This window comes from Colobus angolensis, unplaced genomic scaffold (assembly GCF_000951035.1).
Source record: "Colobus angolensis palliatus isolate OR3802 unplaced genomic scaffold, Cang.pa_1.0 Scaffold1, whole genome shotgun sequence".
In the NCBI taxonomy this organism is placed as follows: Eukaryota; Metazoa; Chordata; class Mammalia; order Primates; family Cercopithecidae; genus Colobus; species Colobus angolensis.
In genome coordinates this window covers 8,906,292-8,918,438 of record NW_012110918.1, presented here as the reverse complement: position 1 = coordinate 8,918,438, position 12,147 = coordinate 8,906,292, and the positions used below count along the sequence as shown (strand labels likewise).

The 12,147-nt window shown below is 54.4% G+C and overlaps 1 protein-coding gene across 4 annotated transcripts in view; it reads left to right on the top strand.

Annotated features, from left to right (window-relative positions):
• The window catches only part of CDC42EP4 (CDC42 effector protein (Rho GTPase binding) 4), a 28,215-nt gene extending 17,416 nt beyond the window's left edge, over nt 1-10,799 (top strand). For 2 of the 4 annotated variants that reach the window (XM_011936227.1, XM_011936296.1), the window contains one exon: nt 7,848-10,799. In XM_011936227.1, the coding sequence (XP_011791617.1) occupies nt 7,960-9,030 (1,071 nt within the window). In that variant the 5' untranslated portion in view covers nt 7,848-7,959 and the 3' untranslated portion in view covers nt 9,031-10,799. Of the gene's footprint in view, nt 1-7,604; nt 7,746-7,847 lie in introns of all 4 variants that reach the window. The other 2 variants (XM_011936458.1, XM_011936374.1) reach the window with 2 other exon arrangements.
• Nucleotides 10,800-12,147: the final 1,348 nt, after the last annotated feature.

The window sequence follows — 12,147 nt, the reverse complement described above, 5'->3', positions numbered from 1 at the left end:
TACACAAATTACATATTCAGTGTTTTTCCTGTGGTGCCCCCTACTTTTGATAGTACATTGCTATTTAAGTGGATGGAGCCCTGGGGTGGGAATTAAACCCTGGCTTCAATCCATGACCTAGGGCAAGTCCCTTAATTTGGTCTTTCCATCTTGAAAGTATGATCCCACTACACCCAGGTATTTTAAGGAGATATTTGACACAGATACATAAATGGTACAGGAGTCATAATGGCGACATTTCATGTTCCCATCCTGGGTTTGTTTTTTGGTTTCTTTGTTTTTTTGAGACAGAGTCTTGCTCTGTCACCCAGGCTGGAATGCAGTGGTGTAATCTCAGCTCACTGCAACCTCCACCTCCCAGGTTCAAGCTATTCTCTCTGCCTCAGCCTCCTGAGTAGCTGGGACTACAGGTGCCCACCACCACGCCCAGCTAATTTTTGTATTTTTAGTAGAGATGGGGTTTCACCGTGTTGGCCAGGCTGGTCTTGAACTCCTGACCACAGGTGATCCACCCACCTCAGCCTCCCAAAGTGCTGGGATTACAGGTGTGAGCCACTGCACCTGGCCTTGTTTTTGGTTTTTGATTGTGGCTGGTCAGGCTCAGAATATTACAGCAGTGAGCCTTAACCTCCTTGCGCACGTAGCACACTTCCAGATGCAAGGGCTTTTGAGCACGGCACATGAAAGAGTTGAAAGATCCCCAAGAGTACTAAAGTCAACTGAAATCACAACACAGTCGGCATTGAAGTGCTGCCTGGAACATGTAACCACGTGTATCTAAGAAGTCACCGTTCTCGCCCATTCACTTGGCTGCCCTCAGCCCTGCCACAGTTTGAATGAAACAGTCTTCCGCCTTCCCTGCACTTTCCTGTCTTTGCAGGATAAGGCTGGCGAGTGTTCCAGAAAGTACTAGATTTTTCTCTGATGACAAAAGCCAGAGTTCCTCACCTCTTAGAGTCGTGGCCTATGTCCCAGTGAGCCTCTTGCACAACCCCTCCAGCGTGCTGTTCCATCTGACAAGCCTTGTGTTGTGGAATGCCTCCTGTGTTTCGCCTAGGGATAGGATGTCAGCCCCTCCTGTGAGAAGGGGCCATGGCCCGCCAGGCAAAACCTGGGAAAGGATAGCCAGGACCAGAGGCTGCCCCTGGAAGACCTGGAGTCCCATTTGATCCTGTCTTTTCTCTCCTCCCTGGTCTGGGCCCTCTGTAATCCTGGGTGTCTCTACCTCCAAAACATGGCCTAAATGTCTCCCACTGTGTCCCCCTTCACCAAACCCACATCCTGGTCTCCATCCTCGTTGACCTGCATTTCTGCAACAGCCTCCTGGATGAATTCCAGCTCCGCTCCTTCATTCCTCCAATGCCAGGACCTTCGGGAGCTTCCAAATACACAGATTGAATCACTCGCCTGCTTACAAACAGCCACCGGTTTCCTTGTACACCTCTAAATGACCTCCAAACTCCTTACCTGGGCTAGGTGCAGTGGCTTATGCCTGTAATGCCAGAACTTTGGGAGGCCAAGGTGGGTGGATTGCTTGAGGCCAGGAGTTCGAAACTAGCCTGGCCGACATAGTGAAACCCCATCTCTAACAAAAATACAAAAAAATTGGCCGGGAGCAGTGGCTCACACCTGTAATCCCAGCATTTTTGGAGGCCGAGGCGGGCAGATCACCTGAAGTCAGGAGTTCAAGACCAGCCTGTCCAACATGGTGAAACCTGGTCTCCCCAAAAAATTCAAAAATTAACCAGACATGATGGCGGGTGCCTGTAATAAAAACTGAAAACAAAACAAAGCTCTTTATGTGGCCTGGTAGGGAGGGCTCTATGTAACCTGGACCCCAGCTGCATGGATTTTTATTCTATTCTGTAAATGCCACAAGCCTGTTCCTACACTCCAGCATTTGCAGGCGCCGTTCCCTCTGCCTGGGTCGCTTCTGACCTGGCTGGTTCCTTCTCATCATTTGGTTCTCAACTCATGATACTCCTTCCTCACAGGGGCCTCTCCCAGACCCCCTGACTCCCATACCCACTCACACCATCCCCTTTCCCTCGTTATACTGAGGAATACGAGATACCGTTTTATTTACAGGTTTACACCTCCATTTCCCACCCCCCACGTCCCACACTTGCACTACTCATGTGCCCTGGGAAAACGGACTGCTCTATCTCCAGGGCCTAGAAGAGTTTGTGAATATGGGTGGGTCTGCAGGAAGTCATGGAGTGAGTGAATGGATGATGAGTAACGGAACAAAGCCTCTTGTAGCCGATCCAGGTCACAACTAAAGTCATCTTTCACTAAAAGCCCTCTGCTATCCGGCCACATTGCCTGGACCTGGCATCGGGTGGTTGGTTAGAACAGCTAGGGGAAGGCCCTGCAGAGGGCATGCTGCCCAGCAGCAGTGGTGGAGGCGGCGGCGGTGGTGGGCATTCAGGCATGTTGTGTACCCTGTATACTGGGGTCAACCGCAGGGCAGCTTCAGAGAGCGAGGCCTGCCTAGCTGCCCCATGAGAGCTCAGGGCTGGCGCCTGCTTCAAGCCAAGCTGCCAGAGACAAGCCACTGCCCGGTCACTTGGAGTGAGAAGTCCCGTCTGTCCTTCTGCCCTGGGTCTGCTGGGCTGTCCAAGCTGGGAGGGCCAGGGAGGATAGGCGAGGGGTCCAAGCAAGGGTGGTCTTCTGTAGTCTCAGGAACAGGGCTGAACTAAAGGTGTGGTTGGTGTAGACCCAAGCAGTGGCCTGACCTTCTGGGGAGGGCTCGTTGGTCCCCCCTTAAGGGAAGGTTCCATGATCAGTGGGCTGAGGATAGAGGAATCTGTTCCTCCGGAGGCTCAGGAGAGCTAGGAAGGGCTGTGAGCTGTGATCCATTTTCCCTTGCCCTGCCAAGAAAGTGGGATTTGTTTTCTGGGGTGGGGTGGGGTGGGAATGGCCCACCCAAGGCAGGCTATGGGGAGTGCCTGCCCCACATTGGGCAGCCTATTTTAGCTACTTCCCTAGAGCTGAGTCACGGTGCTTCTGAAGACCCCTCCCAAAGCCACAATGCCCTGTGGCCTCCCAAACCATAGCTGCCCCCAGGACCGGCCCAGGCCTCTGGCAGGACTCCCACCGCCTGCTTTCTCTTAAACTCCATGATCCAGCTGCTCACCTCCAAACTGTTCTCTGTTAGAAGCTCAGAGTGATTCAAGATCACTCAAGGCTGGTGAAACCAAGCTCTTGCTGACCCTTAGTCCTGCTGCGTGGCCTGTCTGGTCTGAGCTCCAGACACCTAGGCCTCATCCCCAGCATGGACTGCCAGGCACTGCAGCCCCCTCCTTGCTGGGGCAGTGGCCCCACTCCTCGCTGGGGCAGTGGGATGGATGCGTGACTCCCTCTACTCTCAGGCTCCAACTCTCTCAGGACCCTTCCTTGCTGGGTATTGAAGATGGCTTTCTACAAGCTACAAAGTCTCATTCCCACCCCCACAGGAAGCGAGACGATGGCAGCAGACAGCACTGGGTAGACCTGTCCCTGTCTTTCTGGAGTGTGGGATTGAACAAGATCCTGGGGACCCCAGGGCTAGCCCAGGATGGCCGTGATTTCAGCTGAGTTTCCCTGCTGTCCCCTCTGACCTACCTCTATAGTTCTACCTGCAAGGATGTGCTCTGGGGTGTGGCTAATGGGATGTGGGGAGCTGCCTTCCCCTGTGGCCATCATGGCCAGGATATTTGGTCCCTTTTGGGCAGCCACAGTGACCTGCAGCTTCTCTGGCAAGTCCTGGGGAGACGGATCTGTGGTTTTCCTTTCTTTCCTCTCTAATGAGCATATAAGATCAGGAAACCACAGGACCTGACATCACTCACAGGGTCTGGGGATGCCTGCTGTGGTGTTGAAACCCTTACGCAGCTCTGGAGGCTCGTGCCACCATGTTCCCATGCAGTTCTGACCATCCACGCCCCTTCCCTGCTTCTCTGTCTTTGTTGTTTACCTGGTGAGCAAACCTGCTCTGTCTTCACCTGTGTGTTCTCACTCAAGGCTGCTGTTTCTCAACTGGGGCAGTTTTGCCTCCCAGGGCGCATTGGGTAATATCTTGAGACAGTTTTGCTTGTTGTGACTGTGAAATGAATGCTACTGGCATCTAGTGGGCAGAGACCAGGGACGCTGCTGAATACCCTACAGTGCGCAGGGCAGTCCCACCTCCCAATGAGAAATTATCTGGCCTGAATATCAACAGTGTGGAATCTGCTCTAGGGTTACCCAAGAACCTTCTTGAAGCAGCAGTTGGGACCCCCTTCTCTGCACCCTGCCAGCCAGCAGTGGGGAGGAGCACTCAGTGGCCGGTGGTCACTGACCAGCAATGCTGCCGCCAGAGCTGGAGAAGGGCCTGGAGTGGGGGTGGAGAGAGTTCTGGACTCAAAGACCCAGTTTCTAGCCCAGCTCTCTTCCTTTGGGCTAAAAACCTGGATAAATCACTTTCTTTCAATAAACCCGTTTCCTCATCCATAAAGTGAAATCACCACACTGAATATCCCCTCCAGTTATTTGAGATTCCTGGATGCTGTGCATAGAGCCAGGAGTCGGGGTGCAGGCAGGTGGAAGACGGAGTCCTCTCTGTTCGCAGTAGAAGCCTAAAGGATTTACCAGGAACAAGAGTTCGTTTGAAGCCTGGCCTTGTTTCCTTCTATGCCCAACGTGACTGAGGCAGACTCTACCTTCTCTTTCTTTTTCTTTTCTTTTCCTTTCTTCTCTTTTCTCCTCCCTCCCTCCTTTCCTTCCTGTTTCCTTCAGAGTTTTGCCTAGGAGCCCATGGCTGGCCAAGAGGGTCATATATGATATTCAGGGGTCAGCAAACTACAGTCCACGGCCCAAACCCAGCCTGCATTTGCTTTTGCAAATAAAGATGGGGCTTTTTGGTGGTTTTTTCTTTTACTGGTTTATTACAAAGGATACAACTCGGGAACAGCCAAACGGAAGAGCTGCATGAGGATGCATGGGGTCAGGTGTTGGGGTTGGGGGCGGGGCGCACATCACCTTCCCGGCACCTTGATCTGCTCACCAACCCAGAAGTTCTCTGTAAATAACATGTTTTTGGAATGCAGCCATGTCTACTTGTTTACATGTTGCTACGGCTCCTTTCTTTTTTTAATTTTGTGTAGAGATGGGGTCTCACTGTGTTGCCCAGGCTGGTCTGGAACTCCTGGGCTCAACTGATCCTCCTGCCATAGCCTCCCAAAGTGCTGGGATTATAGTTGTGACCTACCGTGCCCAGCCAATGGCTACTTTTATACTAAGAAGACAGAGTTGAATAGCTGTGACAAAAACCCTATCAGCCACAAGGCCGAGAATATTTACTCTCTGGCCCTTTGCAAAAAGTGTTTGCTGACCCTTGGTCTAGCGGTTCAATGTCTAATTGTTTAGAGGCTGAGGTAGAGCAGGAGGGTGGGGCCCAGAGACAATCCAGGTTAGAGTTAGGGGAAGGTCACTTTCCTAAGGGTGGGGAGGAGAGAGAGCTAGCCTATGACCAAGAGTAGAGCATCATCTCAAGGCATTCCTCACGTCCTCGCCCACATCACCGTGTGGCAAGTCTGCCAGGTGCCTGGCTCTCCCTCCCTGCCTAAGAGAACTTTGTGTTTGCTGGAATGATAAGCAGTATGGCCTGGGCGTTGGGAAGGGGGGCATTGCTGGTGGGGGAAGCCATGAGGCTGGGCAGCAGAGGCTTGAGAGAACAGGGAAACGGATGAGGACGCAGAGAGGTCAGGCTGGGAGCCCTGGAGCCAGGCTGTGGGCAGAAGGGGAGGACAGGAGGGAGGTGCTGGACTTCCAGTGGGTGCTTGGAGGCCAACTGTGTGGCACACCCTGCTAGACCGGACTTGGTGGTAAACAGATCCGTTAAAACCCTCTGGATGGACCAGGCGCAGTGGCTCACGCTGATCCCACGTGCTGATCCCGGCACTTTGGGAGGCCGAGGCGGGTGGATCACCTGAGGTCAGGAGCTCGAGACCAGCCTGACCAACATGGTAAAACTCCAACTCTACTAAAATTACAAAAAAAAATTAGCTGGACGTGGTGGTGGTGGGCACCTGTAAATCCCAGCTACTCGGGAGGCTGAGGCAAGAGAATTGCTAGAACCCGGGAGGCAGAAGTTGCAGTGAGCCGAGATCGCGCCATTACACTCCAGCCTGGGGGACAGGGTGAGACTCTGTCTCAAAAAAAAGAAAAAAAAAAAACACCCTGGAAGCTCGTACTGCAGTGGGAAGATGAGAGTCCAGCCAGCAGGGGTAGAATGATGTAGCTGGTGTCTGCTGGGAGAGGGGACGTCTCCCAGAGTGCTGTGGGGGGCAGGTGGTGGCTAAAGCTTTCCTGGGAGCAGTGATGTATCCTAGCTGAGCCCTAAAGGATGCTGGGTGTGGCGGGGGTTGCATCAGGGAACTGTTTGTATCCACTACAGCTCAGGGGATAGAGCAGGGTACAAAAGTAGGGGACACTGAGGAGCGAGGTGGGGACTGGTCATTGGATCAAGGGGTGTGCACTGGGTAGGGCATCATGTGGATGGGTTTTGTTTGAGCCGAGAGGTGAAGGATGGACAGGAGGGAGACAAATAGGGAGACCTGTTAGGCTGATGTCAAGGGCCAGGTGGGGTGTGATGGGCTCGTGTGGTGCAGTGGCGGGCATGCGGAGGAAGCACCCACCGTCTGAGTTTTGCAGTGGAAAGAGTGGCTCTGGACTGGGGGTGCCTCTCAGAACTGTGCTGCTGGCTGGACTGGGAGAGAGGCAGGTACCTGGTGTCCAAGCAACACCTCTCACCCACCATACTTTGTTAAATTCCAGCACTCATCTCTTCCCATCCTGCCTAGCTCTGCTGGGCTTAGTATTTGGGGCAAGTCCCTCTAGGGGAGAGAGGGGCTGGTTTGGCCCCAACGCTGAACTTCAACTTGGCCCTTGCCAGGAGCTGTGAGAGTGGTGCCTCCGGGCTCCTGGGCTCTACTTCTGCTGTTTTTTGGATTTCTGGTGAGTTACCTAGGAATCAGTCTGCAGATCCTGGGGGCACCAAGTCATTTGGGGTCCAGTCCCTGCCTCCCACTCCCCTAATGATGAAAGAAACTGGAAGTTCCCCAATCTTGATCTTCCCGAGACATCAGAAGGTGGACCCTCAGCAAAGAGCCTGGGGCCCCACAGTGGAGATGTCACAGGCAGGATCCTCATCTATGGGATCCCAAGAGAAGGCTGAAAGGCTGGGGAGCTGGTTCTGTGGGTCCAAGCAGCCCCACCCCAATTCTGATTCAGAAAGAGGACTGTGCTGCCCACGCATGTGGAGGTCTCTCTGTGGTCAGCCTGTCTCCCTGGGCCCATCCTGTCTGTTCCCTTCTCTCTCTGAGGACCAGGACTCAGGGTGGGGTGTCCACTAACTCCACAGGGGTCGAGGTTAGACAGCAGGAGGAACTTACAGCACATCTCCAGGCTGACTGTTCATAGGAGCCAATTCATAGACTCCGTCTCTTCCCTGGCTTGCTGCCCAGAATTGCTGGATTTACCTTCGCATCCTTAAATGTGGTCATGTTTGCTCTGGCAGCGTCCTGGCTTGCAGGGGCAGGGGAGGCATTGTCTTTTACAAGAAAGGTTCTGTCTCTCTCAAGTTTCAGGGAAAGTGTGTCTGAGGCTACTGGAACTCTCACCAGATTTGCAAAATCACTCCTCTTCTCTGAATGCCTGCGGATGAAGAAACAGGCAGGGCTATACCATTTGATTGCTGGCTTATTTCACAGCATTTCACTTTGGTAGGAGCGCTGGGGTTTAAATGACAGTCCCCTGGCAAATATGCTTTTGTGCTGTGTAACCAGCCCCACATTAATCCTTTGCCTCCCGTTCTCTGCTTGCAGCCTTATGGTCTCTTCATTGCGTCCCCCTCTGCCCACTAGACTTGGACTTCAGATCTGACCCCAGACCTGCCGGCTACCTCGGGAGGGCCCACCTCCCCACCCGTCCAGCAAGATGCCGATCCTCAAGCAACTGGTGTCCAGCTCGGTGCACTCCAAGCGCCGTTCCCGAGTGGACCTCACGGCCGAAATGATCAGCGCCCCACTGGGCGACTTCCGCCACACCATGCACGTTGGCCGGGCCGGAGACGCCTTTGGGGACACCTCCTTCCTCAATAGCAAGGCTGGCGAGCCCGACGGCGAGTCCTTGGACGAACAGGCCTCCTCTTCATCTTCCAAACGCAGTCTCCTGTCCAGGAAGTTCCGGGGCAGCAAGCGGTCACAGTCGGTGACCAGGGGGGAGCGGGAGCAGCGCGACATGCTGGGATCCCTGCGGGACTCAGCCCTCTTTGTCAAGAATGCCATGTCCCTGCCCCAGCTCAATGAGAAGGAGGCCGCGGAGAAGGGTACCAGTAAGCTGCCCAAGAGTCTGTCATCCAGCCCCGTGAAGAAGGCCAACGGCGGAGAGGGTGGCGACGAGGAGGCGGGCATGGAGGAGGCAGTGCCCCGTCGGAATGGGGCCGCGGGTCCCCATTCCCCTGACCCCCTCCTCGACGAGCAGGCCTTTGGGGATCTGGCAGATCTGCCTGTCGTGCCCAAGGCCACCTACGGTCTGAAGCATGCGGAGTCCATCATGTCCTTCCACATCGACCTGGGGCCCTCCATGCTGGGTGACGTCCTCAGCATCATGGACAAGGAGGAGTGGGACCCCGAGGAGGAGGAGGGTGGTTACCATGGCAATGAGGGCGCCACTGGCACCATCACCGAGGCTCCCCCATACGCTGTGGCGGCCCCTCCCCTGGCAAGGCAGGAAGGCAAGGCCGGCCCAGACTTGCCCTCCCTCCCCTCCCATGCTCTGGAGGACGAGGGGTGGGCAGCAGCAGCTCCCAGCCCCGGCTCGGCCCGCAGCATGGGCAGCCACACCACGCGAGACAGCAGCTCTCTCTCCAGCTGCACCTCGGGCGTCCTGGAGGAGCGCAGCCCTGCCTTCCGGGGGCCGGACAGGGCCCGGGCTGCTGTCTCGAGACAGCCGGACAAGGAGTTCTCCTTCATGGACGAGGAGGAGGAGGATGAGATCCGCGTGTGAGGCAGACAGTGGGTGACCACCCGGAGTTCTTGTCTGCATCTTCTCCCTGCCCCCACCCCACTATGACCTTTGACCTTGTGGTGCAGGGGCAGCCAGGACCCTTGCTTCAAACCACGGACCCTGGACCTTGTAGATGAGGGACACTGGCCTGGCCCTCGGGCATTTGGAGGACGTGGGGGGCTGGCATGGGTGCCGACTGGCTGCCTGACTTCATCATGCTCCCTGTACTCAGGCTGCGTGGGACAAGGGCTGTGTTCTCACAGCAGGAATCGGTTTTCCTCTCTTGGCCTCCCTTTCCTCCACCCTGGCCTCAAATGGATGCCAGATGCCAACCCGAGTTCCTGCCACGTGCAGCCAGCGGGTCAACCCGGAGGCAACCTCAGCTCCAGGGCTAAGGACACTCGACTCCCCTTTTCTCTGCTGGTATTTCTGCTGTGCCCAGCGGTGGCTGCTGGGGAAGCAGCTGCAGCAGGAGGGAGATGGTCTTGCCTCAGCCCCTCCCTGCTCCACCCCAGCTCCTGCCCTGGAAATCTGGAGCCCCTTGGAGCTGAGCTGGACCAGGGGACCAGCCACGAGCACGTGCGCTAAACGCAGCCCTTTCCGGGGAAAGACAGCAGGATGGGGAATGGAAGGAAAGCCCCCACACTTCGTGAACTGCAAGAAGGGACCCTTCCAGGATGACACTAGGAACAGGGCTAGGGCACTCACTCAGTCCCTAGGGGCTTGTGTGTTCTTTATTATTATGTTTAAATCCTTATAGAGCAATATCAGGATGGTGTTAATAGGGCTGCCTCAGAAGGAGAATCAATCCTTTTAGAAAACCTTTATCCTAAACTTCTTCGACATTCACAGCGGCGATTAGCAGACTGGAGTCTGGGGACAGCCGTGGTAAAGACACCAGCTCAACTTTAGTGCTTCCCAACTTTATTTAGAATGACACGGGGCGGGTGTCTGGTGTGTGTTCCCTACCCACCCCCCATAGCTATTAACATCTGAGGAAGGTCAGTGTAGAACATTTTTGGAGAATTATTATTTTTTAAATAATATATCATTCCTATGAGGGGAAGCTTTTTTGTTTGTGTTTTGTTTTTTGGGCTGAGTTATTCCCTCCCTCCCCTCAACACCCTCAGTACTGACTACTTCCCCTTCCTTTCTCAGGCCTCCCCGCAACGACTTTTGAGGCCAGGGTTGCCAGATTTAGCAAAACCAAAACTGAGTGCTGAGTTAAATGCAAATTTCAGCTAAACAAAAGATAATGTTCTAGCATTAATATGCCGCCACGCAATATTTGGAACACTTATGCGAAAAATGATTTGTTTTTCTGAAATTCAGGTTTCTCTCTCAGTCCTGTAACTCTCCCCGAGGGAACCGAGCAGAAGCTCGGGTGTGAGCCCCGAGGTTGACCGTCAGTTATTTTTCTGTCCTGGGAACAGCCTGACCCACCTCCCTGTCTCCATGTAGTCAGTGTGGGGACGGGGAGAGACAGAACCAACCACAACCAGGGGCGTCCCCACGGCAACTCTGGCCTGGCCTCTCCTCTCTTGCCTGACTTAAGACACTAATTTAGTTCCTGGTTCGGTGCCCTGTTGGTGCTCCTGTTTCCAATAGCTTAGGTCCCACGGTAGGGGAGGAACCGCAGGGGCTGTGCAGCCCCCACCAGCTGCCCTCGAATCCCATCCAGGCCAGTTCCAGATTCTTAATTGAATTTTTTTCATGATATTGTCAAAACAGTGAGGAAACATTAAAAAAAAAAAAAAAGCCCTAAAGCATGCCTGGTGTGTGTCTCTGGTTTTTGGGAGGGCTCTTTCAGGAAGGGGTGGGGTCTGGACCCAGGTCCTGGGGCTGTCCATGGGGGCCTGAGGTGGCTTCTGTCTCTCTGTGAGGACCCACCCTTCCTGTGATGCTGTCTGCCTGGGCAGGCCCCTTCAGAGTTTGGGGACGCAGGTATCCCCAGCTGCCATCTCTTGGAGGCACTTGGTCACTTAGCTGTTCTGTGCCTCCGTCTCCTGCTCTGTAAAATGGGTATCCTGCCACTCTTAGAGGGCTGAGGCACAGAAACAGTGATGGGCTTTTTTTTTGGGGGGGGGGGAGGTGGGTTTTTTTTATTTTTGGTTTTTGGTTTTTTGGTGTTTTTGTGATGGAGTCTCACTCTCTCACCCAGGCTGGAGTACAGGGGCGCGATCTCAGCTCACTGCAACCTCTGTCTCCTAGGTGCAAGCGATTTTCCTGCCTCAGGCTCCCGAGTAGCTAGGATTGCAGTTGTGTGCCACTATGTCCAGCTAATTTTTGTATTTTTGGTAGAGACAGGGTTTCACCATGTTGCCCAGGTTGGCCTCAAACTCCTGACCTCAAGTGATCCGCCCGCCTTGGCTTCCCAAAATGCTGGAATTACAGGCGTGAGCCACCGTGGTGGTCGACATGGGCTTCTTATACCATTGTGATTAGGATGAGAGCAACTGTGTTCTCCCCAGCCCCCTGGTGTCCTGGTGCACGGGACTGTCACCACCAGAAAGTGGCTGGCCTGCCTGGGAGCGGGGCTGCCACCTCCTCTTTCCCCTTTTACCATTAAGCCTAGCAAATCAGCTTACAGGTGGCAGGTCCTCAGTTCAACCTCACTTCTCAGGGAAATAGAAGCACCACATCCTCATTTTCCAGATGGAGAAAGGTGATCAGATAAGCCTCGTGGCCACTTTCTCTAACACCCAGAATTCATTCAAAACTCCTGCCCTTCTCACCCCCACCACTCCTGGGCACATCAAAGCCTTGGCATATGAAGTCGGGGGTGCGGGTCCAGTGGCCTCTTAACCCACTGCCCTGCCCCTGCCCAACCACCTCCTTCCCTCAAACCATGTTTCCCTCTTTCTGGGCAGCTTCAGAAGGGAGCCCCGGTCTGCGCAAGGCTGCCTCACTGCTTGCTGAAGCCCCCGCTTGCTCTCAGGAAATCTGGGGAAATCTTGGGGATCGCAATGTGGCTAAGTTCCTGGTGGAAACCCTGTCCTCTCCCCTGAGCACCCACAGAGAAATGTGAGTTCCCCACTCATCATCTCCCTGGGAAGCAATTAGAGGCATAACTAAAATGTCACGTCCCTTCCTCTGTCCCTAGACAGTCTGGTTCGT